At 40.8% G+C, this 27,937-nt stretch overlaps 1 protein-coding gene across 6 annotated transcripts in view; it reads left to right on the top strand.

Annotated features, from left to right (window-relative positions):
• uba6 (ubiquitin like modifier activating enzyme 6) overlaps window positions 1–27,937 on the top strand; it is a 329,252-nt gene that overhangs the window by 242,595 nt on the left and 58,720 nt on the right. For 5 of the 6 annotated variants that reach the window (XM_073024872.1, XM_073024863.1, XM_073024889.1 and 2 more), the window contains one exon: window positions 10,617–10,706. In XM_073024872.1, the coding sequence (XP_072880973.1) occupies window positions 10,617–10,706 (90 nt within the window). The remainder of the gene's footprint in view (window positions 1–10,616; window positions 10,707–27,937) is intronic. The other variant, XM_073024854.1, reaches the window with a different exon arrangement.

The following is a 27,937-nucleotide window of genomic DNA, read 5'->3' as shown; positions in this document are numbered from 1 at the left end:
CTGAAGCTACTTTTAATCAGGACGTTGATCAAGATTCAAAAGCAGAGTTTTGCAGCAGTTTTTCTGACTTGAGGAGGGGTTCATTAGAAAGGGTCAATAAGAATAATTCAAGTGCAATCAGAGCGACCTTTCTTTGACTAGCCATTCATTTGAAGTGTGCGTGTTTTTCGAGTGGCTTTGGCTCATTAGGCTTGGTTGAGGTAAGTTATTGTCACTGTGTTCCTCTTTGTTCATTATTCATCTGTTAGTTAATACAAACATAGTATAGTGAGAATGGCTCAAGGGACAGTGTTTTGAACTGTGTGTGGGATGTGGGAAGTCTGTGAGACCTCCATCCTCCTAGATAAACACATCTGCACCAGGTGCACCGAGCTACAGCTCCTGAGAGAATGTACTAAGGAACTGGAGCTGCAGCTTGATGATCTTCGACTCATACTGGAGAATGAGGAGGTGATAGGCAGGAGCTCCAGGGAGGTATTCACCCTAAGATTGCAGGGCACAGGTAACTGCCTGACTGTCAGGAGAAGGAGGGGAAATGCACAACAAGTGCAGAGTACGCCTGTAGCTGTTCCTCTCAATAAAAAGTATATAACTTTAGATACTGTTGAGAGGGACGATCTACCAGGGGGAGCGACAGTGTGCTGTGGCTCGGAAGAGCGGAAGGATGAAGAGGACTGCAGTGTTGATAGGAGATTCTTTAGCAGAGGAACAGAGACGAGGTTTGGTGAGTGCAATAGAAACACCCTGATGGTATGTTGCCTCCCTGTTGACAGGATCAGAGACGTCCATGTCATTCAGAAGAGGGAGAGTGAGCAGGCAGAAATTTTGGTGCATATTGACAATGATGACATAGGTAGGCAAGTGAAGAGGTCCTGAATTGAGATTTTAGGAAGCTAGTTAGAAACCTGAGGAACAGGACCTTCGGGGTAATAATCACTGGACTGAGGCCTGAACCACATACCAGGTTTCAGATTTATGAATCATTGGGATTTCTTCTGGGGAAGGTATAACCTGTACAAAAGGGACGCATTACACGTGAACCCGAGTGGGTCAAATATCCTTGCGGGCAGGTTAGCTCGAGTTGTTTGTGTGGGCTTAAACTAATTTGGCAGAGGGATGGGAACTGCAGTTACAGTGCTGAAGATGAGGTACTTGGTTTACAAACAGGGGCAATGTGTAGTGAGACTCCTATCAAGGAGAGGCTGATGACAGGGCAAAATTACAGTCAATGAGATGAGTTGCAACGTAAATGGTGGATAAAATTGGAAAGGGTGAATACAGGTCTAAAGGTGTTATATTTGAATGTGTGCAGTATACAGAATAAGATAGATGAAATTGTAGCTCAGTTACGGATTGGCAAGTATGATGGTGTAGGTATCACTAAATCATGACAGAAAGAAGATTATAGTTAGGAGCTTAATGTTCAAGGATACACATTGTATCGAAAGGGAAGGCAGAAGGGGTGGTGTGGCTCTGTTGATAAAAATGAAATTAAATCGTCCGAAAGAGGTGACAGGGTCAGAAAGTATTAAATTGGTGGGGGTAGAGCAAAGAAACTACAAGAGTAAAAAGACTCTGATGGGAGTTGTACACAAACCCCCAAACAGTAGTAAAGATGTGGTCTACAAGTTAAGATGGAAAATAGAAAATGCAAACCGAAAGGGCAATGATACAATGGTCATGGGGAGTTTCATTATGCAAGTAGATTGGGGAAATTCAGGTTGGTGCAGGATTCCTACAGGGGGAAAAGACTATCAGATGGCTTTTTAAGAGCAACTTGTGGTTGAACCCACGAGGGGATTAGTTATGCTGGATTGGGTATTGTGCAATGAACTGGAATTGATAGGAGAGCTTAAGGTAAAAGAACCATTCAGGGCAAGTGATCATAATATGATCAAATTCACTCTGAAATTTGAGAAGGAGAAGCTAAAGTCAGATATATCAGCTTTACAGTGAAGTAAAGGGAATTATAGAGGCTTAAGAGAGGAATTGGCCAGAATTGATGGGAAAAGATTGGATGACGTGAGCTGCGATAACTGGAATTTCTGGAAACAAGTCAAAAGGCACAGGATATATACATCCCAAAGAGGAAGAAAGATGACACAACTGTGGTTAACAAGGGAAGTCAACGCCAATATAAAAGCCAAAGAGAGGGTATATAATCGAGCAAAAATTAGTAGGAAGTCAGACCACTGGGAAGTTTTTAAAAATCAACAGAAGGCAACTAAAAAGTCATTAAGAAGGTTAAGATGGAATATGAATGTAAGCCAGCCAGTGATATTAAAGAGGATACCAAAACTTTCTTCAGATACATAAAGTGGAAAAGGGAGATGAAACTGGATATTGGACCACTGGAAAATGATGCTGGAGAGGTTGTAATGCAGGACAAGGAAATGACAGACGAACTGAGTAAGTGTTTAACATCAGTCTTCACTGTAGAAGACACCAGCAGTATGGTGGAAGTTCCAGGTGTCAGGTCATGAAGTGTGTGAAGTTACCTTTACTAGGGAGAAGGAAAACTGAAAGCTCTGAGGGTAGATAAGTCACTGGACCAGATGGAGTTCTGAAAGAGATGGCTAAAGAGATTGTGAAGGTATTAGTAATGATCTTTCAAGAATCACTAGATTCTGGAATGGTACCAGAAGACTGGGAAGTAGCAAATATCACTCCACTCTTCAAGAACGGAGAGAAGCAGAAGAATTTTAGTTTAAACTAAGATTGCTGGGGGATGAGAACCGAACTGAAGTGACAGAAGAAAGGGAGATTGGCTCACAAACAGGGAAAGCTTGGAAACAGTGCAAAAGGGAGGATAGGCAGGTAATAGAGAAGGGACGCACACAGACCGATGGTTTGAGATGTGTCTATATTAATAGAGCTTAGAGCGTGGATCAGCACTTGGAGCTATGATGTTGTGGCCGTTACAGAGACTTGGATGGCGCAGGGACAAGAATGGCTACTTCAAGTGCCAGCTTTAGATGTTTCAGAAAGGACAAGGAGGGAGACAAAAGAGGTGGGGGCATGGCACTGTTGATCAGAGATAGTGTCACTGCTGCAGAAAAGGAGGAAGTCATGGAGGGGTTGTCTACGGAGTCTCTGTGGGTGGAAGTTAAGAATAGGAAAGGGTCAATTACTCTACTGGATGTTTTTTTATAGACCACCTAATGGTAACAGGGACATTGAAGAGCAAATAGGGAGACAGATTCGGGAAAGGAGTAATAATAACAACAGGATTGTTGTAGTGATAGATTTTAATTTCCCAACTATGGATTGGCATCTCCCTAGAGTGAGGGGTTTAGATGGGGTAGAGTTTGTTAAGTGTGTTCAGGAAGATTTCTTGACACAATATGTAGATAAGCCTACAAGAGGAGAGGCTGTACTTGATTTGGTATTGGGAAGTCTGGTCAGGTGTCGGGTCTCTCAGTGGGAGAGCATTTTGGAGATAGTGATCCCAATTCTTTACCATAGCATTGGAGAGGGATAGGAACAGGAAGTTAGAGAAATGTTTAATTGGAATAAGGGAAAATATGAGGCTATCGGGCAGGAACTTGGAAGATAAATTGGAAACAGATGTTCTCAGGGAAATGTACGGAAGAAGTATGGCAAATGTTCAGTGGATGTTTGCGTGGGGTTCTGCGTAGATACGTTCCAGTGAGACAGGGAAAGGATGGTCGGGTACAGGAACCATGGTGTACAAAGGCTTTTGTAAATCTAGTCAAGAAGAAAAGAATAGATTACCAAAGGTACAAAAAACTATGTAATGATATAGATCTAGAAGATTATAAGGCTAGCAGGAAGGAACTTAAGAATGAAATTAGGAGAGGCAGAAGGGGCCATGAGAAGGGTTGGCAGACAGGATTAATGAAAACCCCAAGGCATTCTACAAATATATGAAGAACAAAGGGATAAGACATAAGAGAATTGGAGCAATCAAGTGTGACAGTGGAAAAGTGTGTATATAACCGGAGGAGATGGTAGAGGTACTTAATGAATACTTTGCTTCAGTATTCACTACGGAAAAGGATCTTGTAGGGATGACTTGCAGCAGACTGAAAAGCTTGAGCATGTAGATATTAAGGAAGAGGATGTGCTGGAAAGCATCAAGTTAGTTAAGTCACCGGGACCAGAGGGGATGTACCCCAGGATACTGTGGGAATTGAGTGAGGAGATTGCTGAGCCTCTGGCAATGATCTTTGCATCATCAATGGGGACAGGAAAGGTTCCGGAGGATTGGAGGGTTGCGGATGTTGTACCCTTATTCAAGAAAGGAAGTAGGGATAGCCCAGGAAATTATAGAACAGTGAGTCTTACTTCAGTGGTTGGTAAGTTGATGGAGAAGATCCAGAGAGGCAGAATTTATGAGCATTTGGAGAGGCATAAACAAGAGGACATGAGTTGAGAGTTAGGGGACAAAAGTTTAAGGGTAACACGAGGGGGAATTTCTTTACTCAGAGAGTGGTAGCTGTGTGGAACGAGCTTCCAGTAGAAGTGGTAGAGGTAGGTTTGGTATTGTCATTTAAAATAAAATTGGATAGGTTTATGGACAGGAAAGGAATGGAGGGTTAGGGCCTGAGAGCGGGGCAGTGGGACTAGGTGAGAGTAAGCATTCGGCACAGAATAGAAGGGCAGAGATGGCCTGTTTCCGTGCTGTAATTGTTATGTGGTTATATGGTTATGTAATATGATTAGGAATAGTCAGCATGGCTTTGTCAAAGGCAGGTTGTGCCTTATGAGCCGGACTGAATTTTTTGAGGATGTGACTAAACACGATGAAGGTAGAGTCATAGATGTAGTGTATATGGATTTTAGCAAGGCATTTGATGAGGTATCCCATGCAAGGCTTATTGAAAAAGTCAGGAGTCATGGGGTCCAAGGGGACATTGCTTTGTGAATCCAGAACTGGCTTGCCCACTGAAGGCAAAGAGTGGTTGTAAACAGGTCATATTCTGCATGGAGGCCGGTGACCAGTGGTGTGCTTCAGGAATCTGTTCTGGGGTCCCTATTCTTTGTGATTATTTTTTTACCTGGATGAGGAAATAGAGGGATGGGTTAGTAAATTTGCTGATGACACAAAGGTTGGGGGTATTGTGGATAATGTGGAGGGCTGTTAGAGGTTACAGCAGGACATTGATAGGATGCAAAAATGGGCTAAGAACTGGCAGATGAAGTTCAACCCAGATAAGTATGAGGTGGTTTATTTTGGTAGGTTAAATATGATGGCAGAAAATAGCATTAATGGCAAGACTCTTGGCAGTGTGGAGGATCAGAGGGATCTTGGGGTCCAAGTCCAGAGGACACTCAAAGCTGCTACGCAGGTTGACTCTGATTAAGAAGGCATATGGTGCATTGGCCTTCATCAGTCATGGGATTGAGTTTAAGAGCCTAGAGGTAATGTTGCAGCTATATAAGACCCTAATCAGACCCCACTTGGAGTACTGTGCTCAATTCTGGTTGCCTCACTACAGGAGGAACGTGGAAACCATAGAAAGGGTGCAGAGGAGATTTACAAGGATGTTGCCTGGATTGGGGAGCATGCCTTATGAGAACAGGTTGAGTGAACTCGGCCTTTTCTCCTTGGAGTGACAGAGGATGAGAGGATGAGGATGTTAAAGGTGTACAGTGTAAGTAGAGGCATTGATCGTATGGATAGTCAGAGGCTTTTTCCCAGAGCTGAAATGGCTACCACGAGAGGGCATAGTTTTAAGGTGCTTGGAAGCAGGTACAGAGGAGATGTACATAAGTTTTTTATGCAGAGTAGTGAGTGCGTGGAATGGGCTGCCGGCGGCAGTGGTAGAGGCGGAAACGATAGGGTCTTTTAAGGTACTCCTGGATGGATACATGGAGCTTGGGCAAGTAGTGGGCTATGGGTAGGCCTAGGTGGTTCAAAGGTAACGACATGTTCAGCACAGCTTTGTGGGCCGCAGGGCCTGTACTGTGCTGTAGGTTTTCTGTGTTTCTAAAGGAAATTATTGACCAGTTAGTCTGACCTCACTTTGGGAAGATGCTGGAGTTGATTATTAGGATGAGTTCTCAGCGTACCTGGAGGCACATGATAAAGTAGCTGTGATCAGCATGGTTTCGTTGAGGAAAAATCTTGCTTGATCGATCTGTTGGAATTCTTTGAAGTAATAACAAGTGGGTAGTCAAAGGAGATTCAGTTGTTATGTACTTGAACTTTCAAAAGGCCTTTGACAAAGTGCCACATGTGAGGCTGCATTAACAAGCTACGAGCCCATCGTATTACAGAGAATTAGGTATGGTTAAAGCAGTGGCTGATAGACAAGAGGCAAAGAGTGGGAATAAAGAGAGTTTCTTCTGGTTGGCTGTCGGTGACTAATGGCATTCCACAGGGATCTGTGTTGGGACTGAATCTTTTTAAATTGTATATCAGTAATTTGAATGATTTAATTGATGGCTTTGTTGCCACGTTTGCTGACGATACAAAGATATGTGGAGTGGCAGGTAGTTCTGAGGAAATAGAGAATCTACAGAAGGACCTGGATTAGGAGAATGGGCAAATGAAGTGAAAAATGGAAGACAATGTTGGAAAGCGTATGGTCATGCATTTTGTAAGAAGAAATTAAAGGGTAGACTATTTTCTAAATGCAGGGAAATTACAAAAATTTGAGGCACAAAAGAATTTGAAAGTCCTTGTGCATGATTCACTAAAGGTTAATTTGCAGGTTGAGTCTGTGGTGAGGAAGGCAACCGCAATGTTAGCATTCATTTTGAGTGGGCTAGAATATAAAAGCAAAGATGTAATGTTGAGACTTTATAAAGCACTGGTGAGGCCTCACCTGAAGTATTGTGAGCAGGTTTGGGCCACTTATCTGAGAAAGGATGTGCTGAAACTGGAACAGGCTCAAAGGAGGTTCATGACAATGATTCCAGTATTGAATGGTTTGTCATGAAGAGCGTTGGATGGTTCTGGGCCTGTATTAACTAGAATTGAGAAGAATGAGGGTGACGTCATTGAAACCTATCAAATGATAAAAAGCCCCCCCCCCCCACCACCGGTAGAGTGGATGTAGAGAGGATGTTTCCTATGGTGGGAGAGACTTAAGACCGGAGGACACAGCCTCAGAATAGAAGGGTGATATTTTAGAACAAAGATGGGGAGGAATTAAATTAGCCAGAGAGTAGTGAATCTGTGGAATTCATTGCTACAGGCAGCTGTGGAAGCCAAGTCTGTAAGTATATTTAAGGCAGAAATTGATAAAGTCTTGATTGTTCAGGGCATGAAGGAATACAGGGGGAAGGCAGGAATTTGGGGCTGAGACGAAAGTTAAACCAACCATGATCAATTTTCAGACCAGACTCAATAGGCCTAATGGCCTAGTTCTACTCCTATATCTTATTCCTAACATGATTCAGTATGAACATTCAGTCATGCAGTACACATTCAATCATACCATATACATACAATCATACAGTGTACATTCAATCATTCAGTATACATTCAGTCATACTAGGCTGTTTCATTCTTGCTCTGCACTAATGTAACATTTGACGACAAGGATCATAACAAAACCAGCCACTCTACTCCAAGCACATTTTCGGCTGCAGCTTTGGCAAAACTGACTGTTGGAACTTGGCTGCAATGGAGAAAAACTTTTGTATACAACATCAAGCTCCTACCAACTTTAACACCAGTGGCAGAGCTGGAGGAAACGCGGAGGACTTGGCAGAAATTCCTTGATGCTCTTCACTTATAGTACAAATCTGAACTAACAGATACATTTTAGTCTTTGGGCAACCTTTGGAGGATGCAGGTTGATGTTTTTTATGGCCTCTGGTTCTCACAACTGCACAGAAATACAAGTACAAAGATATTTCCCCTGAGCAATTTCAAAAAACTGATGTGTTGATTGCTGGAGTCTAAGATGGGAGGACACAGGTGTGCCTCCAATCTGAAAAACACAATTTGTTCCAGCGGGAGACAGTCGAGAGGCATTGCACAGATTTAGCCACCCCTATCATCACTGAGCACCCTTCAGAAAATGTCAGTGTTCACCAGTAGATATTGATCAGAAGCCCACAGTCTCCACAGAGATCTCATAAGCCTCCACAGATACCATCACTGCAGGAAAAAGGGTCCAATTGCAAGCATCAGAAGACAGTATGTTGTTCTGTCAGAAGGTAAGGCACCTCAAGAAAGTGTGCTTCAATGAGTAGTGCACCTGAAGAAAATAGCTGAATTCAACCATCAACTCCACACAAGGATACAGCTGGAGCAAAGAAGTAGCTACTGTTTTCCAAACCCATAAAATGGGCCACCGAACGAAACCAATCTCTTTGCTTGGTTATACTCAAGGTGGAAAACCAGCCGTGAAATTTGAGCCAGATATAGGGTTAGTCATTACTTTAGTAAGAGTCCAATCACAAACAAGAGAAAATCTGAAATGCTGGAAATCCAAGTAACACACACAAAATGTTGGAGGAACTCAGCAGGCCAGGGAACATCTATGGAAAAGAGTCCACAGTCGACGTTTCAGGCCAAGACCTTTCATCCAGGACTGATGAACAGTTTCGGCCTGAAGCATCAACTGTTTACTCTTTTCCATAGATGCTTCCTGGCCTGCTGAGTTCCTCCAGCATTTTGTGTATGTTACTTTAGTAAGGGTATTAGTAAGATTCCGAACTTATGATCACCAAATTTGGTGCTCCACAGCTACACTGGAGATTGCGTGAACATATGTGGTGTCTTTACAGCAGCAGTGATTCACTAGGTGGACTTGATTCACTAACCTGTGTGTGGAAGGTCAATAGCCTGATTTGCTGGACAGAAATTAGTTTTAAAAGATGCCATCGGTGTTTTGCTGCATCAGCCATAATCAGGGAAACCCTGCATTGTAACCTCTATTACAAAAGAACCTTTGTGTTTTCTAAACCAATACCATAGTCCAGTGGATACGTTCAAGTTTAAAGAGTTGTTCAAGGCCTGCCCAGTGCCATATGCACTAGGCCTGAAGATAGAAGAACTTGACTGATGGGAGAGAGCGGATGTGATACGGCTGGCCTTCACACGTGCAGAATTTAAGGAGTTTGTCTAGAAGAGTGCTCTTAAGCACCTACAATGACTCCGGATCACACAGCATCAATGGCCTGCCAGAGCAAGTGGTGTAAACAGTGAAACAAGGTCTTATTAAACAAACACATGGTGACTTGATGACGAAATTAAACTATTTCCATTACCGGGTTATCCCAAATGAACTTACAGTGTCACCTGTTATTTTCTAAGCATTAACCAGATTAGATCTCCTGCAGCCAGCCATCTAGGAGAGAATTTGCAGTAAGAAAAGGATCAAGCAATACGATGTGCACACAAGGCTGTTAATGTTTGGTGCCAGATACAAAGTCTACATGTGCATCTCGCAGGAAGGAAACTGGCTACCGGCTGTCGTCCAGTGGCGTCACAGTCAAGCAGCAGAACATGAGCGAACAGACAGATAAATTGTTAGGCGACATTTGGAACAAATCACCAGTGAACTGCTGTAGAACTAGGGAAGCTACAGTAGAGTCCTCTGCTGATGAAGCCAGTGTCCCAGCAGATGAACCACTGCTTTCAATATCAACTAACCAGGAAGCCATAGAAAGAGACCCTTGTGGTGGTCCAGATGAGTGCATGCCAGTTGTCAAAGCAAGATGCACATTTCATATTTTTCCTTGTTTACCTCACATTCCCTTCTTCTATGGTTCCCATGGGGGGTGCAGGGGGGAGAAATGTACTATTTTAGATCGATCGGGCCTACTCCGCAAGGGAGGCACTATCTTTTAGTTCGGGCTTTTGAGTGTGGATGTTTTCACCTTGGCTCACACAGTTTATCACTCTCACACTGTAAGCTGCCTACATCAACAATTTATACATTCCAGTTTCTGACTAATAGCATTACAGTTACCCCTCCCACAGTTAAATCCTTTTCCATATCACCTGCTCCTATCCTTGTTTAAGAGTATGGTAAAGATCAGGGAGTTGTGGTGACTGTCTCTGAAATGCTCACCCAGAAGATGTGACCTGGTTCACTATCTAGCATCAGATCCACTATAGCCTCTCTTCTAGTCAGTCTGTTTACATATTGTGTCAGGAATCCTTCCTGAACACACCTAACAATCTAAACCTTTTACACCTTTCCAAAATCTGCCGCCCAGTCTTTTATTCAGTCTTTATTACTAGTTGTCGGTCTATAGAATTACCCCAGTAGAGTGATTGCTCCCTTCTTATTTCTGACTTTCACACACACTGACTCAGTGGGGAAACCTGCTACTACATCATCCCTTTTGGCAGCTGTAATACTACCTTTAATTAGCAATGCCTCTCCTCCAACTCTTTTTCTTCACTCCCTTTACCTTCTGAAACATCTGAACCCCAGAACATTTAGCATCCATTCTTGCCTTTGTGACAGCCAAGTCTCCATAATCCTTCTTGAACATAACAATGTCTGCTCCATCCAAACCTTTTGCAGTAAGGAGGTGTTCAATGTTCTCTATGTGAATATGGTGGGAATTGGGGACTTTTTACATTTTTACATTATATTTTCCAATTTTAGCGTTTAGCATCCATTAATCTGCTGTAAAATAGTGAATTGATTTATTTGTCAAACTGGTGAAAATAAGGAAAGGTGTTTGATATGTTACAGGATATCTCCAAAGAAAATATTTCGCAGCTATTGTCTGAAGTTAAGATTCCAAAATTCACACCATCTGCAAAAGTAAGTAATATCATTTTGGAGCCGCACTTGGTTTGGAGCCCGCTAGAAACACTGTTATTGCATGGCACTTTGCATCAGTAAGTTGTATTGGTATTTCTCTAGCCATTTAGTCAATAGACATGAGCTGTAATCTTCTTTTGTCACATCACATTTTTGTGAAATAAAAGGTTGCATTAGGTACCTCTGTACAGCTTGTTAATGTAAATATCTAATGAGCCAACCTTGCAACAGCAACTCAGTGTATAAACACTGCTGACATGTTCAAGAATCAGAATCAAGTTTAATATCTCCAGCATCTGTCATGATGAAGTTTGTTAACTTTGTGACAGTAGTACAATGCAATACATAATAGAAAAAATTCCAAGTTACAGTACTGCAAAAAGTAGGAAATAAAGTAGTTCAATGTCCATTCAGAAATTGGATGGCAGATGGGAAGAATCTGTTCCTGAATCGCTGAGTGTGTGCCTTCAGGTTCCTGTAGCTCCTGGTGGTAGCAATGAGAAGAGGGCATGTCCTGGGTAGTGGGTGTCCTTAATAACAATGCCATCATTTTGAGACATCACTCTTTGAAAGTTTCCTGGATACTACAGAGGCTAGTGCCCATGATGGAGCTGATTAATTTTGCAGCTTTCTTTGACCCTGTACAATAGACCCCCTCCCCCATACCATACCAGACCGTGATGTAGCCTGTTAGAACATTGATGCAGATGTGTTAGCAAAAACGCCTTGTAATGAGGGAGGTCGGAGAAATGGCCAGACCTTATAGCAGGCTGGGAGCCGTTTGTAAAGAACAAGTCTGGTTGGGAGTGCGCCAGTAAAAAGAAAGGAGGTATGAATGGAGCACCAAGCCTTAGGCTCATCAGGCTTCAGCAAGAACAGGTGCAGGCCAAGGGTGCCGAGTCAGATGTTATCATTTCTTTTTGATTGTGGAATGTGATCTTGAGATATTGAAGCCAAAGGTAAAACAAGCTCAGAGAGAAGAGGCTGAGTAAGTGACTTAGGAGAATTTGAAATACAAAGGTTTCAGGTAACAGGCACAGGTAAAAAAGGGTGAGCTTTTTTTATTCTCTAGTAAATTTCTGTAAGATGGCGGCGTGTGTGAATGCAGTAGCCTCTCGGGGGGGCAACCAAAGGTGCATTTCTCTTTGTAAAAGTTTGTTTTTTCACAATTCAAAGACATTTCTACTCCAAGAACCTCAGCACTACTCCATCAATGAGCTGTTTGTTGATCAGAGTAGCTGTACTGGTGTCAGCAGTGGAGCCAGTCAAAATGTCAAAGGGGCCGGCCAGGATGTTGGAGAAGGAACACACACAAAATGCTGGTGAAACGCAGCTGGCCATGCAGCATCTATAGGAAGAAGCACTGTCGACACTTCGTCAGGACGAAGGGTCTCGGCCGGAAACGTCAACAGTGCTTCTTCCTATAGATGCTGCCTGGCCTGCTGTGTTCCACCAGCATTTTGTGTGTGTTGCTTGAATTTCCAGCATCTGCTCGTCCAGCCTTGTGTTGGAGAAGGAGCTGGCTGAGGTATTGGAGGAGCCGGTCAGGATATCGGAGGAGCCCGCCGGTGTGTCGAAGGAGCCAGCTTGGGTATAGGGGAACTGACCTGGCTGCAGATTGTGTTGCTGCCCATTACTCAGAAGCATCAAAATTGGTGCAGTATAATTGTAGGAGATTGTCTCAGGCATTTCACTTGCAATTGCAAGACTGTGTTGGACAGTGATAATGTAAGTTGCCACAGACCTGTTACCCTTGTCTGGTGGCAGGACAGACAACATGGTAGCTCTGAAGCCTCACTTGTACGGAGAACTGGGCCTGAAGCCTTTGGCTTGCTTGCTACTGCAGACCAGATGAGAAAATGTAGAAGCATTACAGTGGCCCTCTGAGTTCGGCTGGGGATTGCCTCCTCAGTCAGTGCTGCCCTCCCACGTACAAGCAGTGGAATGATAGGCTGGATCATGTATGTCTGCACACTGCTGGGGGACTACCAGCGATTGCCGGACATGGTCACTCAGAGTCTTGGACTATATGTAGAGTGCCCATATAAAGTATTTCCCCCCCCCCCCCCCGGAAGTTTTCTTGTTTTATTGTTTTACAACATTGAATCTCAGTGGATTTGATTTGGCTTTTTTGACACTGATCAACAGAAAAAGACAGATCTCTACAAAATAATTAATTGCGCAAATATTCACCCCTTTTAAGATACAGAGATTAAAGATAAAATAAGTCAAAGTCAGCATGGTTTCTGCAAGGAAAATCTTGCCTGACAAATCTGTTAGAATTCTTCAAGGAAGTCACAAACAGGGTGGACAAAGGAGAGGCAGTGGATGTAATTTACTTGGGTTTCCAGAAGGCATTTGCTAAGGTACCACACATGAAGCTGCTTAGCAAGATAAAATTCTATGGGATTACAGGAAAGATACTGGATAGAGGAATGGCTGACAACCAGGAGGCAACGAGCAGGAATAAAGGGGAATTTTTTGAGGATGTGACTAAACACATTGATGAAGGTAGACCAGTAGATGTAGTGTATATAGATTTCAGCAAGTCATTTAACAAGGTACCCCATGCAAGGCTTATTGAGGAAGTAAGGAGGCATGGGATCCAAGAGGACATTGCTTTGTGGATCCAGAACTGGCTTGCCCACAGAAGGCAAAGAGTGGTTGTAGATGGGTCATATTCTGCATGGAGGTCAGTCACCAGTGGTGTACCTCAGGGATCTGTTCTGGGACCCCTTCTCTTCGTGATTTTTATAAATGACCTGGATGAGGAAATGGGGGGATGGGTTAGTAAATTTGCTGATGACACAAAGATGGAGGTGTTGTGGATAGTGTGGAAGGCTGTCAGAGGTTACAGCAGGTGATCAATTGGATGAAAACTGAGCTGAGAAGTGGCAGGTGGAGCTCAACCCAGATAAGTGTGAAGTGGTTCATTTTGGTAAGTCAAATATGATGGCAGAATATAGTATTAATGGTAAGAATCTTGGCAGTGTGGAGGATCATAAAGATCTTGGGGTCCGAGTCCATAGGACACTCAAAGCTGCTATGCAGGTTGGCTCTGTGGTTAAGAAAGTATATGGTGCATAGGCCTTCATCACTCGTGAGATTGAGTTTAGGAGCCAAGAGGTAATGTTGCAGCTATATAGGACCCTGGTCAGACCCCACTTGGAATACTGTGCTCAGTTCTGGTCACCTCACTACAGGAAGGATGTGGAAATTTAGAGATTTAGAAACTTAGAAATGCAGAGGAAATTTACAAGGATGTTGCCTGGATTGAGGAGCATGCCTTATGAGAATAGGTTGAGTGAACTCAGCCTTTTCTCCTTGGAGCGACGGAGGATGAGAGGTGACCTGATAGAGGTGTATAAGATGATGAGAGGCATTGATCGTGTGGATAGTCAGAGGCTTTTTCCCAGGGCTGAAATAGCTAACACGAGAGGGTATAGTTTTAAAGTGCTTGGAAGTAGGTACAGAGGGGATGTAGGGGGTAAGTTTTTTACACAGAGAGTGGTGGGTGCGTGAAATGGGTTGCCAGCAACGGTAGTGGAGGCAGATACGATAGGATCTTTTAAGAGACTCCTGGGCAGTACATGGAGTTTAGAAAAATAGAGGGCAATGTGACAGGGTAATTCTAGGCAGTTTCCGGAGTAGGTTACATGGTCGGCACAACATTGTGGGCCAAAGGATCATAATGTGCTGTAGATTTCCATGTTCTAACTATTATCTAATGGGGAGATGGTTCAAAGATCACGTTGTAGAGGGACTTGGGTGTCCTTGTGCAAGGCTCCCAGAAGGTTAATTTCCAGGCTGAATCTGTGCTAAAGAAGGTAAATGCAATGTTGCATTCATTTCAAGGGGAGTGGAATGTAAAAGCAAGGAGATAATGCTGAGCCTTAATAAGACAATAATCAGACAATACTTGGAGTATTGTCAACAGTTTTGGGCCCCATATCTCAGAAAGGATGTATCACTGGAGAGAGTCCAGAGGAGGTTCATGAGGATGATACAGGAATGAAGGGGTTAACGTATGAGGAGCATTTGGCAGCTTTGGGCCTGTACTCAGAATGCGGGGGGTGGGGGGGGTGCAGTTGCGGGGTCTCATTGAAACCCACATGAGAGGGATCCGGGATCAGTCATAATAGAATGGTGGAGCAGACTCAATGGGCTGAATGGCCTAATTCTGATCTTATGTTCATAGTGTTTAACATGACACCCTAGATCATCACTGATGCAGCCTGTTGGTTTTAGAAGTCAAATAATTGAATCGAATTGACTTTATTTCTTACATCCTTCACGTGCATAGGCAGTAAAGATCTTTACATTACATCTCCATCTAAGTGTGCAATGTGCAATCATAGTAATTTATAATAATTAATAATAAATAGAATAGTCAACTTAATATAGAGTATACTCAACTCAGCATGAGTTCATCAGTCTGATGGCCTGGAGAAGCTGTTCCGGAGCCTGTTGGTCCTGCTTTTATGCTGCGGTACCGTTTACCGGATGGTAGCAGCTAGAATAGATTGTGATTGGGATAACTCGGGTCCCCAATGATACTTTGGGCCCTTTTTCATTCCTGTCTTTGTAAATGTCCTGAATCATGGGAAGTTCACAACTACAGATATGCTGTGCTGTCTGCACCACTCCCTGCAGAACCCTGCGATTAAGGGAGGTACAATTCCCATACCAGGCAATGATGCAGCCAGTCTGGATGCTCTCAATTGTGCCCCTGTAGAAAGTTCTTGGGATTTGTGGACCCATACCAAACTTCCTCAACCATCTGAGATGAAAGAGGTGCTCTTATGCCTTTTTCACCACACAGTTGGTGTGTACAGACCATGTTGAGATCCTCAGTGATGTGAGTACTGATGAACTTGAAGCTGTTTGTCTTCTCAACCCCTGATCAATTGATATCAATGAGGGTTAGCCCATTTCCATTCCTACTGTAATCCACAACCAGCTACTTTGTTTTTGCAACATTGAGGGAGAGGTTGTTTTCATGACTCCACTGTGTCAGAGAGATGACTTCTTCCCTGTAGGCCATCTCATTATTATTTGAGATTAGGCCATTCAGTGTAGTGTCATCAGCAAATTTAATTAGCAGGTTAGAGCTGTGGGTGTCATGGGTGCACAGGGAGTAAAGGAGGGGACTCAGTACACAGCCCTGAGGGGCTCCTGTGTTAAGAGTCAGAAGGGTGGAGGTGAAGGAGCCCACTCTTACCACCTGCCGGTGATCTGACAGGAAGTCCAGGATCCAACTACACAAGGCCGAGGTCTCTGAGCTTCCTCTCGAGCCTGGAGGGAATTATGGTGTTGAATGCTGAACTGTAGTCCAAGAACAGCATTCTCTTGTAAGCATCCTTCTCCAAATGTGGAAGGACAGTACGTAAAGCTGTGGCTGTTGTGTCATCTGTTGATCAATTGTGTCAGTAGGCGAATGGAGTTAAATAATTAAATGGGGATCTGTTTTTGGAGACCTGTGTGCAGTCCAGGCCTTTCAATTGATTGAAGTAAAAGTACATCTGTATCTGGAAGATCTAACTGCTGGTGAGTCAGTATCCTGGCAAAAACTACACCAGGAAGACAAAAGAACACTCCAAGCAAGTCTATAAAAGTTATTGAAAAGCACAAGTCAGGGGATGGATACAAGAAAATTTCCAAGTCACTGAGTATCCCTTGGAGTACAGTTAAGTCAATCATCAAGAAATGGAAAGAATGGGGGGACGTCACGTGATGACGTAGGATCGAGACGCTGGAACCCAGCTCGCCCATAAAAAGTTAATAAATTAATGTCTAAATGAAGAAAAGTTAGTCAGTACCTTCTAAAAGTTACTTATAAACTACTCCGGATTGTGTCAAGCTATGCCTCAAAGAAGGAAGATGAAGAAAACTAATACCGGGAAGATTACGCAAGTTGGAACAAGAGCGGGGCCCACGTCTGCCGAGGAACCGCGGTCTCAGGTACGTTGTGCCACCGACGAGGCGGAACAAGAGACCGCGGCAACAATGGCCATTCCTAAAGGGAAGGGTCATCGTGAATTGCGCAAACACGAAGGACGGAGCATGCGCAAACGGGAGCAACAAGAACTACAAAGCCCAGCTACCACTGCAACTGAAAGTGATAGTGAATCGGAGGGAGAGTCAAGTGTCTCGGAAGGATCAGATGAAGAAGAAGTTAAAAGTCCTTCTAGAAATATAGAAAAGACTTTGAGGCAAATAATGCGTAAATTAGACACATTAAAAATAATTAAAAATAATCAAAAAATACTCAAAAAAAAAATGACCAAAATGGAGATTATGCTTGATAAAATGACAAAGAGACAGGAAAAAATGGAAAAAAGGATTACGGACTTGGAAACTACAGCGGAGGACATGGTTGAAAGAATGGACAAAATAGAAAATGAAAATGCTGCTTGGGCATCAGAAAGAAAACAATTTATGGAACAAATTGATAAGCTTGAAAATTTCAGTAGACGAAATAATATTAAAATTGTTGGACTTAAAGAAGATATAGAAGGAGAAGATCCAATAAATTTTTTTCAAAAATGGATCCCTGAAAAGTTGGAAATGGAAGGAGAAATTCCAATTGAGATCGAAAGGGCTCATAGATCCTTAAGGCCAAGACCTCGAGCTGATCAAAACCCACGATCAATTTTGATAAAATGCTTACGATACCAAGACAAAGAAAAGATCCTGAAGGCCGCTGCCCAAAGTGCCAAAAAGAGAAACGGACCATTGATGATAGCAGGAAAACCAGTTCTTTTTTATCCTGATATGTTACAACCTGTTGAAGAGAAAGAAGGAATTTAACCCAGTGAAAAAAGCCTTATGGGTAAAGGGTTACAAATTTACAATGCGTCATCCAGCAACACTGATAATTTTTTTGGAGGAAGGAAAAAAATTTTTTCCCGATTATCGAAAAGCGGAGGAGTTTGTACAAGAACTTCCATCTATTCGCTAATTACGCATAGAGACTTCCAAACGTAATGGATTAAAGATGAAGATAGACCCAACGAACAGAAGTGATGGACATTTATGGATATTATAGAAGAGAAAAGCAAAATTTTAGAAACACTAAATGAGAATGGTATTTCTTTTTTTTTTCTCTTCTTATACATATACGTTTTTGTGTTGCGGGGGGGCTGGGGAGCTTTGGATCGGTTACTGCGGGATTCACGTGTGTAATCATGGCGGTTGCCATGACCCGTACAGCAGAGGGGGGTAATGTTGTGTTTTTTTTCCACAACATTAGTAGGGGGGTATTTTGTTTTTTTCTTTATATTTTAATTTTCTTCTATCTTTTAGCCTGGATGATTGGTGGGGACACACATAGCAACACGGAGATTTTTATAAAGATTTCCCAAGATACCACAAAAGTGGAAAGATTAGGTATTATTATAGATTGGAATAATATAATAAAAAAAAATGACTAATCTATTAAACTTTTTAAGTTTTAATGTTAATGGGCTTAATGGGCCAGTAAAAAGAAAAAGAATTTTAACATATATTAAAAAAAATGAAAACAGATATAGCTTTTTTACAAGAAACTCATTTAACAGACATAGAACATCAGAAATTAAAAAGAGACTGGGTTGGAAATGTTATTGCAGCTTCATTTAATTCAAAGGCGAGAGGAGTTGCAATTTTGGTTAACAAAAATCTACCAATTAAAATACAAAACGTATTAATTGATTCGGCGGGGAGATATCTAATTATACACTGTCAAATTTTTTCAGAACTATGGACCCTTATGAACATTTATGCACCAAATGAAAATGATGTAAAATTCATACAGGAGGTCTTTTTGAATTTGGCCAACGCACATGATAAAATATTCATAGGTGGAGATTTTAATTTTTGTCTAGATCCAGCTTTAGATAGATCAACAAAGGTTGTTACAAAATCAAAAGCAGTAAAATTAACTCTATCATTGATGAAAGACTTAAATCTGATTGATATATGGAGAAGAATTAATCCAAAAGAAAGAGATTATTCATTTTATTCAAATAGACATAAAACATACTCAAGGATAGACTTTTTCCTATTATCAACAAATATTCAAGATAGAGTGAAAAATGTGGAATATAAAGCAAGAATATTGTCAGATCATTCTCCTTTAATAATGACAATGATAATGATAGATAAAGAGGAATCAGTTTATAGGTGGAGATTTAATTCAATATTATTAAAACGTCAAGACTTTTGTGATTTTATGAAAAAACAGATTCAGTTCTTTTTAGATATAAATTCACATTCAGTTGATGATAAATTTATAGTGTGGGAAGCAATGAAGGCATACTTGAGAGGTCAGATAATAAGTTATACTTCTAAAATTAAGAAGGAATATATGATAGAAATAGATCAATTGGAAAAAGAGATTACAAAATTAGAAAAAGAATCCCAAAGAAATATGACAGAAGAAAAACGAAGACAACCTATTAACAAGAAGTTACAATATAATACGCTCCAAACATATCGAACGGAAAAAGCAATTATGAGAACTAAACAAAGATATTATGAACTAGGTGAAAGATCCCATAAAGTTCTTGCATGGCAGCTAAAAACAGACCAGACTTCTAAAACAATAAATGCAATTCGAACAAGAGTAAATAAAATTACTTATAAACCTTTAGAAATTAATGAAGCTTTTAAAAATTTTTACTCTGAGTTGTACAAATCAGAATCACAAAATGACAATGTCAAGATAGAAAGGTTTCTATCACAAATAACTCTTCCAAAATTAAATACGGAAGAACAGAAGGGATTAGATATGCCTTTTACATTGAAAGAGGTCGAAGAAGCCCTAGGATCACTTCAAAGTAATAAATCTCCAGGAGAAGATGGTTTTCCGCCTGAATTCTATAAAAAGTTTAAAGATTTATTAATTCCTCCTCTTATGGAGTTAATACGCCAAGCGGAAAGAACGCATAAACTTCCAGAATCCTTTTCGACAGCCATTTTAATAGTATTGCCAAAAAAAGATAGAGATCCTTTAAAGCCATCATCATATAGACCGATTTCTTTATTAAATACTGATTATAAAATAATAGCAAAAATCTTATCTAATAGATTATCTAAATGCTTACCAAAATTAGTACATATGGATCAAACAGGATTTATTAAAAATAGACAATCAGCAGATAATGTAACTCGCTTATTTAGTATAATTCATTTAGCACAGAAGAGGGAGGAAATGAGCGTGGCAGTTGCTTTAGATGCAGAAAAAGCATTTGATAGATTGGAGTGGGATTTTTTATTTAAGGTATTGGAAAAATATGGATTAGGAGTAACTTTTATAAAATGGATTAAAACCTTAAATACTAATCCCAAAGCTAAAGTAGTGACAAATGGTCAAATTTCAACACCATTTCAGTTAACAAGGTCAACTAGGCAAGGTTGTCCATTATCACCTGCTTTATTTGTGTTGGCGATAGAGCCATTAGCTGAATTGATCAGAATGGACCCAGATATTAAGGGTTTTAGAGTTAACCAGGAAGAATACAAGATTAACTTATTTGCTGATGATGTTCTACTTTATCTAACAAACCCATTGCAATCGTTGCGTAAATTATCCTATAGATTAGAAGAATATGGGAAAGTATCAGGCTACAAAATAAATTGGGATAAAAGTGAAATTTTACCTCTTACTAAAGGAGACTATAATCAATGTCGATCAATAATCCAATTTAGATGGCCGGCAAATGGTATAAAATATTTAGGTATAAGAGTCGATAATGATATAAAGAACATATACAAATTAAATTATTTACCACTATTGAAAAAAATTCAAGAAGATCTTGATAAATGGATGGTATTACCAATAACATTAGTAGGTAGAGTAAATACCATAAAAATGAATATATTCCCTAGATTACAATACTTATTTCAATCACTACCAATACAATTACCCCAGAAGTTTTTTCAAGAGCTGAATAAATATGTGAGGAAGTTTCTTTGGAAAGGTAAGATGTCAAGAATATCGTTGGAAAAATTGACATGGAAATTTGAGCTAGGAGGGTTACAACTTCCAAATTTTAAGAATTATTATAAAGCAAATCAACTTAGATTTATTGCATCCTTTTTTGAGAAAGACAAACCGGCATGGATCAGAATAGAACTACCGTAGATTCCGGACTACAGAGCGCACCTGATTAAAAGCCGCTGGCTCTAATTTTAGAAATAAAATCAATTTTTTAATTGTAAAGGCCGCATCGGATTTTAGGCCGCACCGGATTTTCGGCCGCAGGTGTCCCACGTTGTAATATGAGATATTTACACAGAAAGATATTACACGTGAGGATTTTTTTAACTTTTAATTAAATCCATATGGTAACAAAAACAAATACATATTGCAAATGCTTTTTTTCGAACCGTGCCCGTACGCGGCTACTTTTAAATATACGTTGCGTATACTTCTTTACTAAACAACATTCCAATATCTCCTAACGACTGGTAAAAAAATATATATATTGCAGCCTACCAGGAAAAGTTATTGATCACCTTTAACTTAAAAGCAGAGTTCGCTCAGATCCAAAGCCGCTCGCGTAATGCGCTCCCCCCCTCCTTTCCGTTTATCGCAAACCGGCATTTTCCCACAAGACACCGCGAAACCGGGTGTGACGTCATAGCATCCCGCGATGTAGTACAGAAAACAAATATAGTTTAAACTAAGTAGGCAGCACAATGCTTCGAGTGTTTTCCATGTTGATGAGGGTGAGTACAAATGACTGATTTACAATAATTTAATTGTGAAAGTGCGCTTGATTTATCGTACAATTTCATTGGACCTCTGTGAACTACTCATCAATTTTATTGGTCTACTGTTATGAGGCAAAATGTTTACGAGGCGGCATGAAAAAAATCATGCATTAGCCGCTTCGGATTATTAGCCGCAAAGTTCAAAGCTGTTCAAAATGTGGGAAAAAAGTAGCGGCTTAAAATCCGGAATCTACGGTAGATAAAATAGGAGAAAACATACCAGAAGACTTTATATATAAATGGGAATCTAAATGGATACGGGAAAAGAAAGAATCTCCTATATTAAAACATTTGATTGATTTATGGAATAAGATAAATGTTGACGATGAGACAAAGAAATCCTTATTAGCAAAGAGATCTTTAATCCAAAATAGACTTATTCCTTTTACAATGGATAATCAACTTTTATATAATTGGTTTCAAAAAGGGATTAGATATATAGGAGATTGTTTTGAAGGAGGTATATTAATGTCATTTGATCAATTAAAGAATAAATATAAAGTATCAAACAACACTCTTTTTTGTTACTTTCAACTAAGGGCTTATTTAAGAGAAAAGCTAGGTCAAACAATGTTACTACCGAAACCCAATGAAATAGAAACTTTAATTCAAAAAGGAAAGATTAAAAAATTTATCTCTTGTATGTATAATTTGATTCAAAAACAGGCAATTAAACAAGGAGTCCGTAAGTCAAGACAAAAATGGGAAAGTGATTTGAATATCAAAATTGAAGAAAAAAACTGGTCAAGACTATGTCTTGAGAGTATGACAAATACAATAAACGTTCGATTAAGATTAGTGCAATACAATTTTTTACATCAACTATATATTACACCACAAAAAATAAACAAATTAAACCCAAATCTATCTGATCAGTGTTTTCGATGTAACCAAGAAATTGGTACTTTTTTACATTCTACTTGGTCTTGCTCTAAAATTCAACCTTTTGGACAAATTTAAGAGTTTTATTGGAACAAATTATTGGAATACAACTTCCACACAACCCAATATTACTTTTACTAGGTAATATTGAAGGGATAAAACCGATATCCAGATTGAATAAATATCAGAAAGAATTTATAAAAATTGCATTGGCAGTAGCCAAAAAAGCTATTGCAGTGACTTGGAAATCGGATACATATCTAAGTATAGATCGTTGGAAGAACGAAATTTATGGCTGTATTCCACTTGAAAAAATCACTTACAATTTAAGAGATAAATATGAAACATTTTTGAAAATTTGGCGCCCTTATTTACAAAAGACAGGATTAAATATATAGGTGCTCCGAAGATGAAATAATTGGTTACTTGGGGAAAGAAATAAATACATACACTAAAGTTATTACGAACTCCGTGGAGCATGTGGGGACCCTCCAATATCCAGGCATTCCCTTTTTTTTCTCTCTTTTTTTTTAATAGGGATGTTAGGGGGGAGGGGTTAAGGGGAGGGGGGCTGGGTAACACATTTTTTTTTTCTCATACACATTTATTCTGTAACTATCTGAAAGTAATAAAAAAAAGTTAAAAAAAAAAATGGAAAGAATATGGCACAGCTGTAAATTTGCCTGGAGCAGGCTGTCCTCAAAAACTGACTGACTGTGCAAGAAGGGGCTAGTAAGAGAGGCCACCAAAACACCTATGGCAACTCTAGAAGAGTTACAAGTTTCAGTGAATGAGATGGGAGAGATTGTGCATACAACAATCAGACCAAAGGGCCTGTTTCTGTGCTGTAATGTTCTGTGGTTCTATGGTTAACAACTGTTGCCCGGGTGCTTCACCAGGCACATCTTTATGGGAGAGTGGCAGAGAGAAAGCCACTGTTAAAAAATTCTCACATGTAATCTCGACTAGAGTTTGCCAGAAGGCATGTGGAAGTCTCTGAATTCAGCTGGAACCAAAATTGAGCTTTTTGACCATCAGACTAAACACTATGTTTGGCGTGGGGCTGAATTTGTCAGGTGTGTTCAAGAAGGATTCCTAACACAGTATGTGGACCAGCTGGCGAGAGGAGAGGGCATACTAGATCTAGTTCAGGGTAATGAACCTGATCAGGTGGCAGACCTCTTGGTGGGGGAGCATTTTGGTGAGAGTGACCACAACTTCCTTAGCTTCAGCATAGCTATAGAAAGGGATAAAAACAGACAAAATGGGAAAGTGCTTAACTGCAGAAGGGCTAACTAAGAAGGGATATAATCATATAACAATTACAGCATGGAAACAGGCCATCTCGGCCCTTCTAGTCCATGCCGAACGCGTACTCTCACCTAGTCCCACCGACCTGCACTCAGCCCATAACCCTCCATTCCTTTCCTGTCCATATACCTACCCAATTTTTTTTTAATGACAATATTAAACCTGCCTCTACCACTTCTACTGGAAGCTTGTTCCACACAGCTACCACTCTCTGAGTAAAGAAGTTCCCCCTCGTATTACCCCTAAATTTTTGCCCCTAACTCTCAACTCATGTCCTCTTGTTTGAATCTCCCCTACTCTCATTATAAAAGCCTATCCACATCAACTCTATCTATCCCCCTCATAATTTTAAATACCTCTATCATGTCCCCCTTCAATCTTCTACGCTCCAAAGAATAAAGACCTGACTTGTTCAGTCTTCAACCTAACTTGTTCGTTTGGTTTGGCACGGATTAGAAGGGCTGAGATGGCCTGTTTCCGTGCTGTAATTGTTATATGGTTATATTTCTCTGTAACTTAGGTGCTGAAACCCAGGTAACATTCTAGTAAATCTTCTCTGTACTCTCTCTATTTTGTTGACATCTTTCCTATAATTCGGTGACCAGAACTGTACTCAATACTTCAAATTTGGCCTTACCAATGCCTTGTACAATTTTAACATTACATCCCAAATCCTATACTCAATGGCAACACGAGTGAATCTGCAGATGCTAGAAATAAATAAAAACACAAAATGCTGGCAGAACTCAGCAGGCCAGACAGCATCTATGGGAGGAGGTAGTGACAACGTTTCGGGCCGAAACCCTTCATCAGGAGTGAAGTAACATGGGATGGTTGAGGGGGTATAACAAGTGGGGGGAGGAATGAAGTAGAGAGCTGGGAAGTGATAGGCTGAAGAGAAATGGGCTAGTGGGAAGGTGGAGAATTATGGGAAATAAAAGAGAAAGAAAGGTAGGGCTGGTGGGAGATTATAGTGAGGGGGGGAAAAAGGGAGAGAAAGAGAACCAGACTAAAATTATAGATAGGGATGGGGTAAGGAGGGGCCAGGGGTATCAACGGAGGTCTGTGAGTTGAATGTTCATGCCGACAGGTAGGAGGCTACCTAGGCGGGAGATAAGGTGTTGCCATCCCATCATCCAGATCATTAATATATATGACAAACAACATTGGAACTTGTACAGATCCCTGAGGCACACCACTAGTCACCGGCCTCCAACCTGACAAACAGTTATCCACCACTACTCTCTGGCATCTCCCATCCAGCCACTGTTGAATCCATTTTACTACTTCAATATTAATACCTAATGATAGAACCTTCCATGCGGAACCTTGTCAAAGCCTTACTGAAGTCCATTTAGACAACATCCACTGCTTTACCCTCGTCAATTTTCCTAGTAACCTCTTCAAAAAATTCAAAAGATTTGTCAAACATGGCCTTCCACGCACAAATCCATGTTGACTGTTTCTAATCAGACCCTGTCTATCCAGATAATTATATATACCATCTCTAAGAATACTTTCCATTAATTTACCCACCACTGATGTCAAACTTACAGGCCGATAATTGCTACGTTTACTCTTAGAACCCTTTTTAAACAATGGAACCACATGAGCAGTACGCCAATCCTCTGGCACCATCCCCGTTTCTAATGACGTTTGAAATATTTTTGTCAGAGCCCCTGCTATTTCTACACTAACTTCCCTCAAGGTCCTAGGGAATCTCCTGTCAGGAACCAGAGACTTACCCACTTTTATATTCTTTAAAAGCGCCAGTACTTCCTTTTCTTTAATCATCATAGTTTCCATATCTACCCTACTTGTTTCCCTTACCTTACACAATTCAATATCCTTCTCCTTAGTGAATATCGAAGAAAAGAAATTGTTCAAAATCTCCCTCATCTCTTTCGGCTCCACACATAGCTGTCCACTTTGATTCTCTAAGGAATCAATTTTATCCCTCACTATCCTTTTGCTATTAATATAACTTTAGAAACCCTTTGGATTTATTTTAACCTTACTTGCCAAAGCATCCTCATATCTTCTTTTAGCTTTTCTAATTTCTTTCTGAAGATTCTTTTTACATTATTTGTATTCCTCGAGCACCTCATTTACTCCATGCTGCCTATATTTATTATAGATATCTCTCTTTTTCCTAACCAAGTTTCCAATATCCCTTGAAAACCATGACTCTCTCAAACTTTTAACCTTTCCTTTCAATCTAACAGGAACAAAAAGATTCTGTACCCTCAAAATTTCACCTTTAAATTACCTCCATTTCTCTATTCCTTCCCATAAAACAAATTGTCCCAATCCACTCCTAAATCCTTTCTCATCTCCTCAAAGTTAGCCTTTCTCCAATCAAAAATCTCAACCCTGGGTCCAGACCTATCCTTCTCCATAATTATATTGAAACTAATGGCATTGTGATCACTGGACCCAAAGTGCTCCCCAACACATACCTCTGTCACCTGACCTATTTAATTCCCTAACAAGAGATCCAACACTGCCCCTTCTCTAGTTGGTACCTCTATGTATTGGTGCAAAAAACTATCCTGCACACATTTTACAAACTCCAAACCATCCAGCCCTTTTACAGAATGGGCTTCCCAGTCTATGTGTGGAAAATTAAAATCTCCTACAATCACTACCTTGTGCTTACTACAAATATCTGCTACCTCCTTACAAAATTTGTTCCTCCAATTCTCACTCCCCATTAGGTGGGCTATAATACACCCCTATAAGTGTTACTGCACCTTTCCCATTCCTCAATTCCACCCAAATAGCCTACCTACATGAGCCCTCTAATCTATCCTGCCAAAGCACTGCTGTAACATTTTCTGTGACAAACAATGCATCACCTGCCTCTCTTGCCCCTCTGATTCTGTCACACCTGAAGCAACAAAATCCAGGAATACTTAGCTACAGTATTCACAAGTGAAAAGGACCTTGATCAGGGTGGTCAAAATCGAACAGGCCTGTGTGCTGGACAATGTGGAGATGAAGGAAGAAGAAGTGTTGGATCTTCTTAAAAACATCAAGATTTATTAGTCCCCAGGGCCAGACGTGATATACCCCAGGTTGCTGTGGGAAGTGAGAGAAGAGATCGCTGGAGCAGTAGCTATGATCTTTGAATCCTCTTTGGTTGCAGGGGAGGTGCCAGAGAATTCGAGAATGGTAAATGTAGTTCCCTTGTTTAAAAAAGATAATAGGGAGAATCCTGGGAACTATAGATCAGTGAGTCTTACGTCAGTGGTCTGCAAACTATTGGAAAGGATTCTTAAGGATAGGATCTACGAGCATTTGGAGAAGTAGTTTCTACTCAAGGATAGTCAGCATGGCTTTGTGAAGGGAAGATCGTGCCTCACGAACGTAATTGAGTTTTTTGAAGAGGTAACAAAAGAAATTGATGAGGGTAGGGCAGTGGATGTGGTCTACATAGACTTTAGCAAAGCATTTGACAAGGTCCCCCACGAGAGACTCATCCAGAAAGTCATGAGGCATGGGATCAGTGGAACCTTGGCTGTTTGGATAAAAAAAAAATGGCTTACAGGAAGAAGGCAGAGGGTAATAGTGGAAGGAAAGTATTCTGCCTGGAGATCGGTGACTAGTGGAGTACAGCAAGGACCTGTCCTGGAATCCTTGCTCTTTGTGATTTTTATAAATGACCTGAATGAAGGAGGCGGAAGGATGGGTGAGTAAGTTTGTGGATGACACGAAAATTTGAGAAGTTGTGGATGGAGCTGTAGGTTGTCGAAGGTTACGAGATGATATAGACAGGATGCAGAGTAGGGCTGAAAAGTGGCAGATAGAGTTCAATCTGGATAAGTGTGAGGTGATACATTTTGGAAGGACAAACCAAAAGACTGAGTGCAGGGTTAATGGTCGGTTACTTAAGAGTGTGGATGAACAGAGGGGCCTTGGGGTTCAAATCCATACATCCCTCAAGGTCACTGCACAGGTTGATAGGATAGTTAAGAAGGCCTATGAGATGCTAGGCTTCATTAATCGGGGGATTGAGTTCAAGAGTAGAGAGGTCATGTTACAACTCTACAAATCTCTGGTGAGACCACACCTAAAGTATTGTGTTCAGTTCTGGTCACCTCGTTATAGGAAGGACGTGGAAGCTATGGAGAGGGTGCAGAGGAGATTTACCAGGATGTTGCCTGGTTTGGAAAACAAGTCATATGAGGCAAGGTTAGCAGAGCTGGGACTTTTCTCTTTGGAGCATAGAAGAATGAGAGGGGATTTGATAGAGGTCTACAAGATTATGAGAGGCATAG

Source organism: Hemitrygon akajei, chromosome 2 (assembly GCF_048418815.1).
Source record: "Hemitrygon akajei chromosome 2, sHemAka1.3, whole genome shotgun sequence".
In the NCBI taxonomy this organism is placed as follows: domain Eukaryota; kingdom Metazoa; phylum Chordata; class Chondrichthyes; order Myliobatiformes; family Dasyatidae; genus Hemitrygon; species Hemitrygon akajei.
The sequence above is the reverse complement of the archived record's forward strand: the minus strand, read 5'-3'. Positions and strand labels throughout refer to the sequence as shown.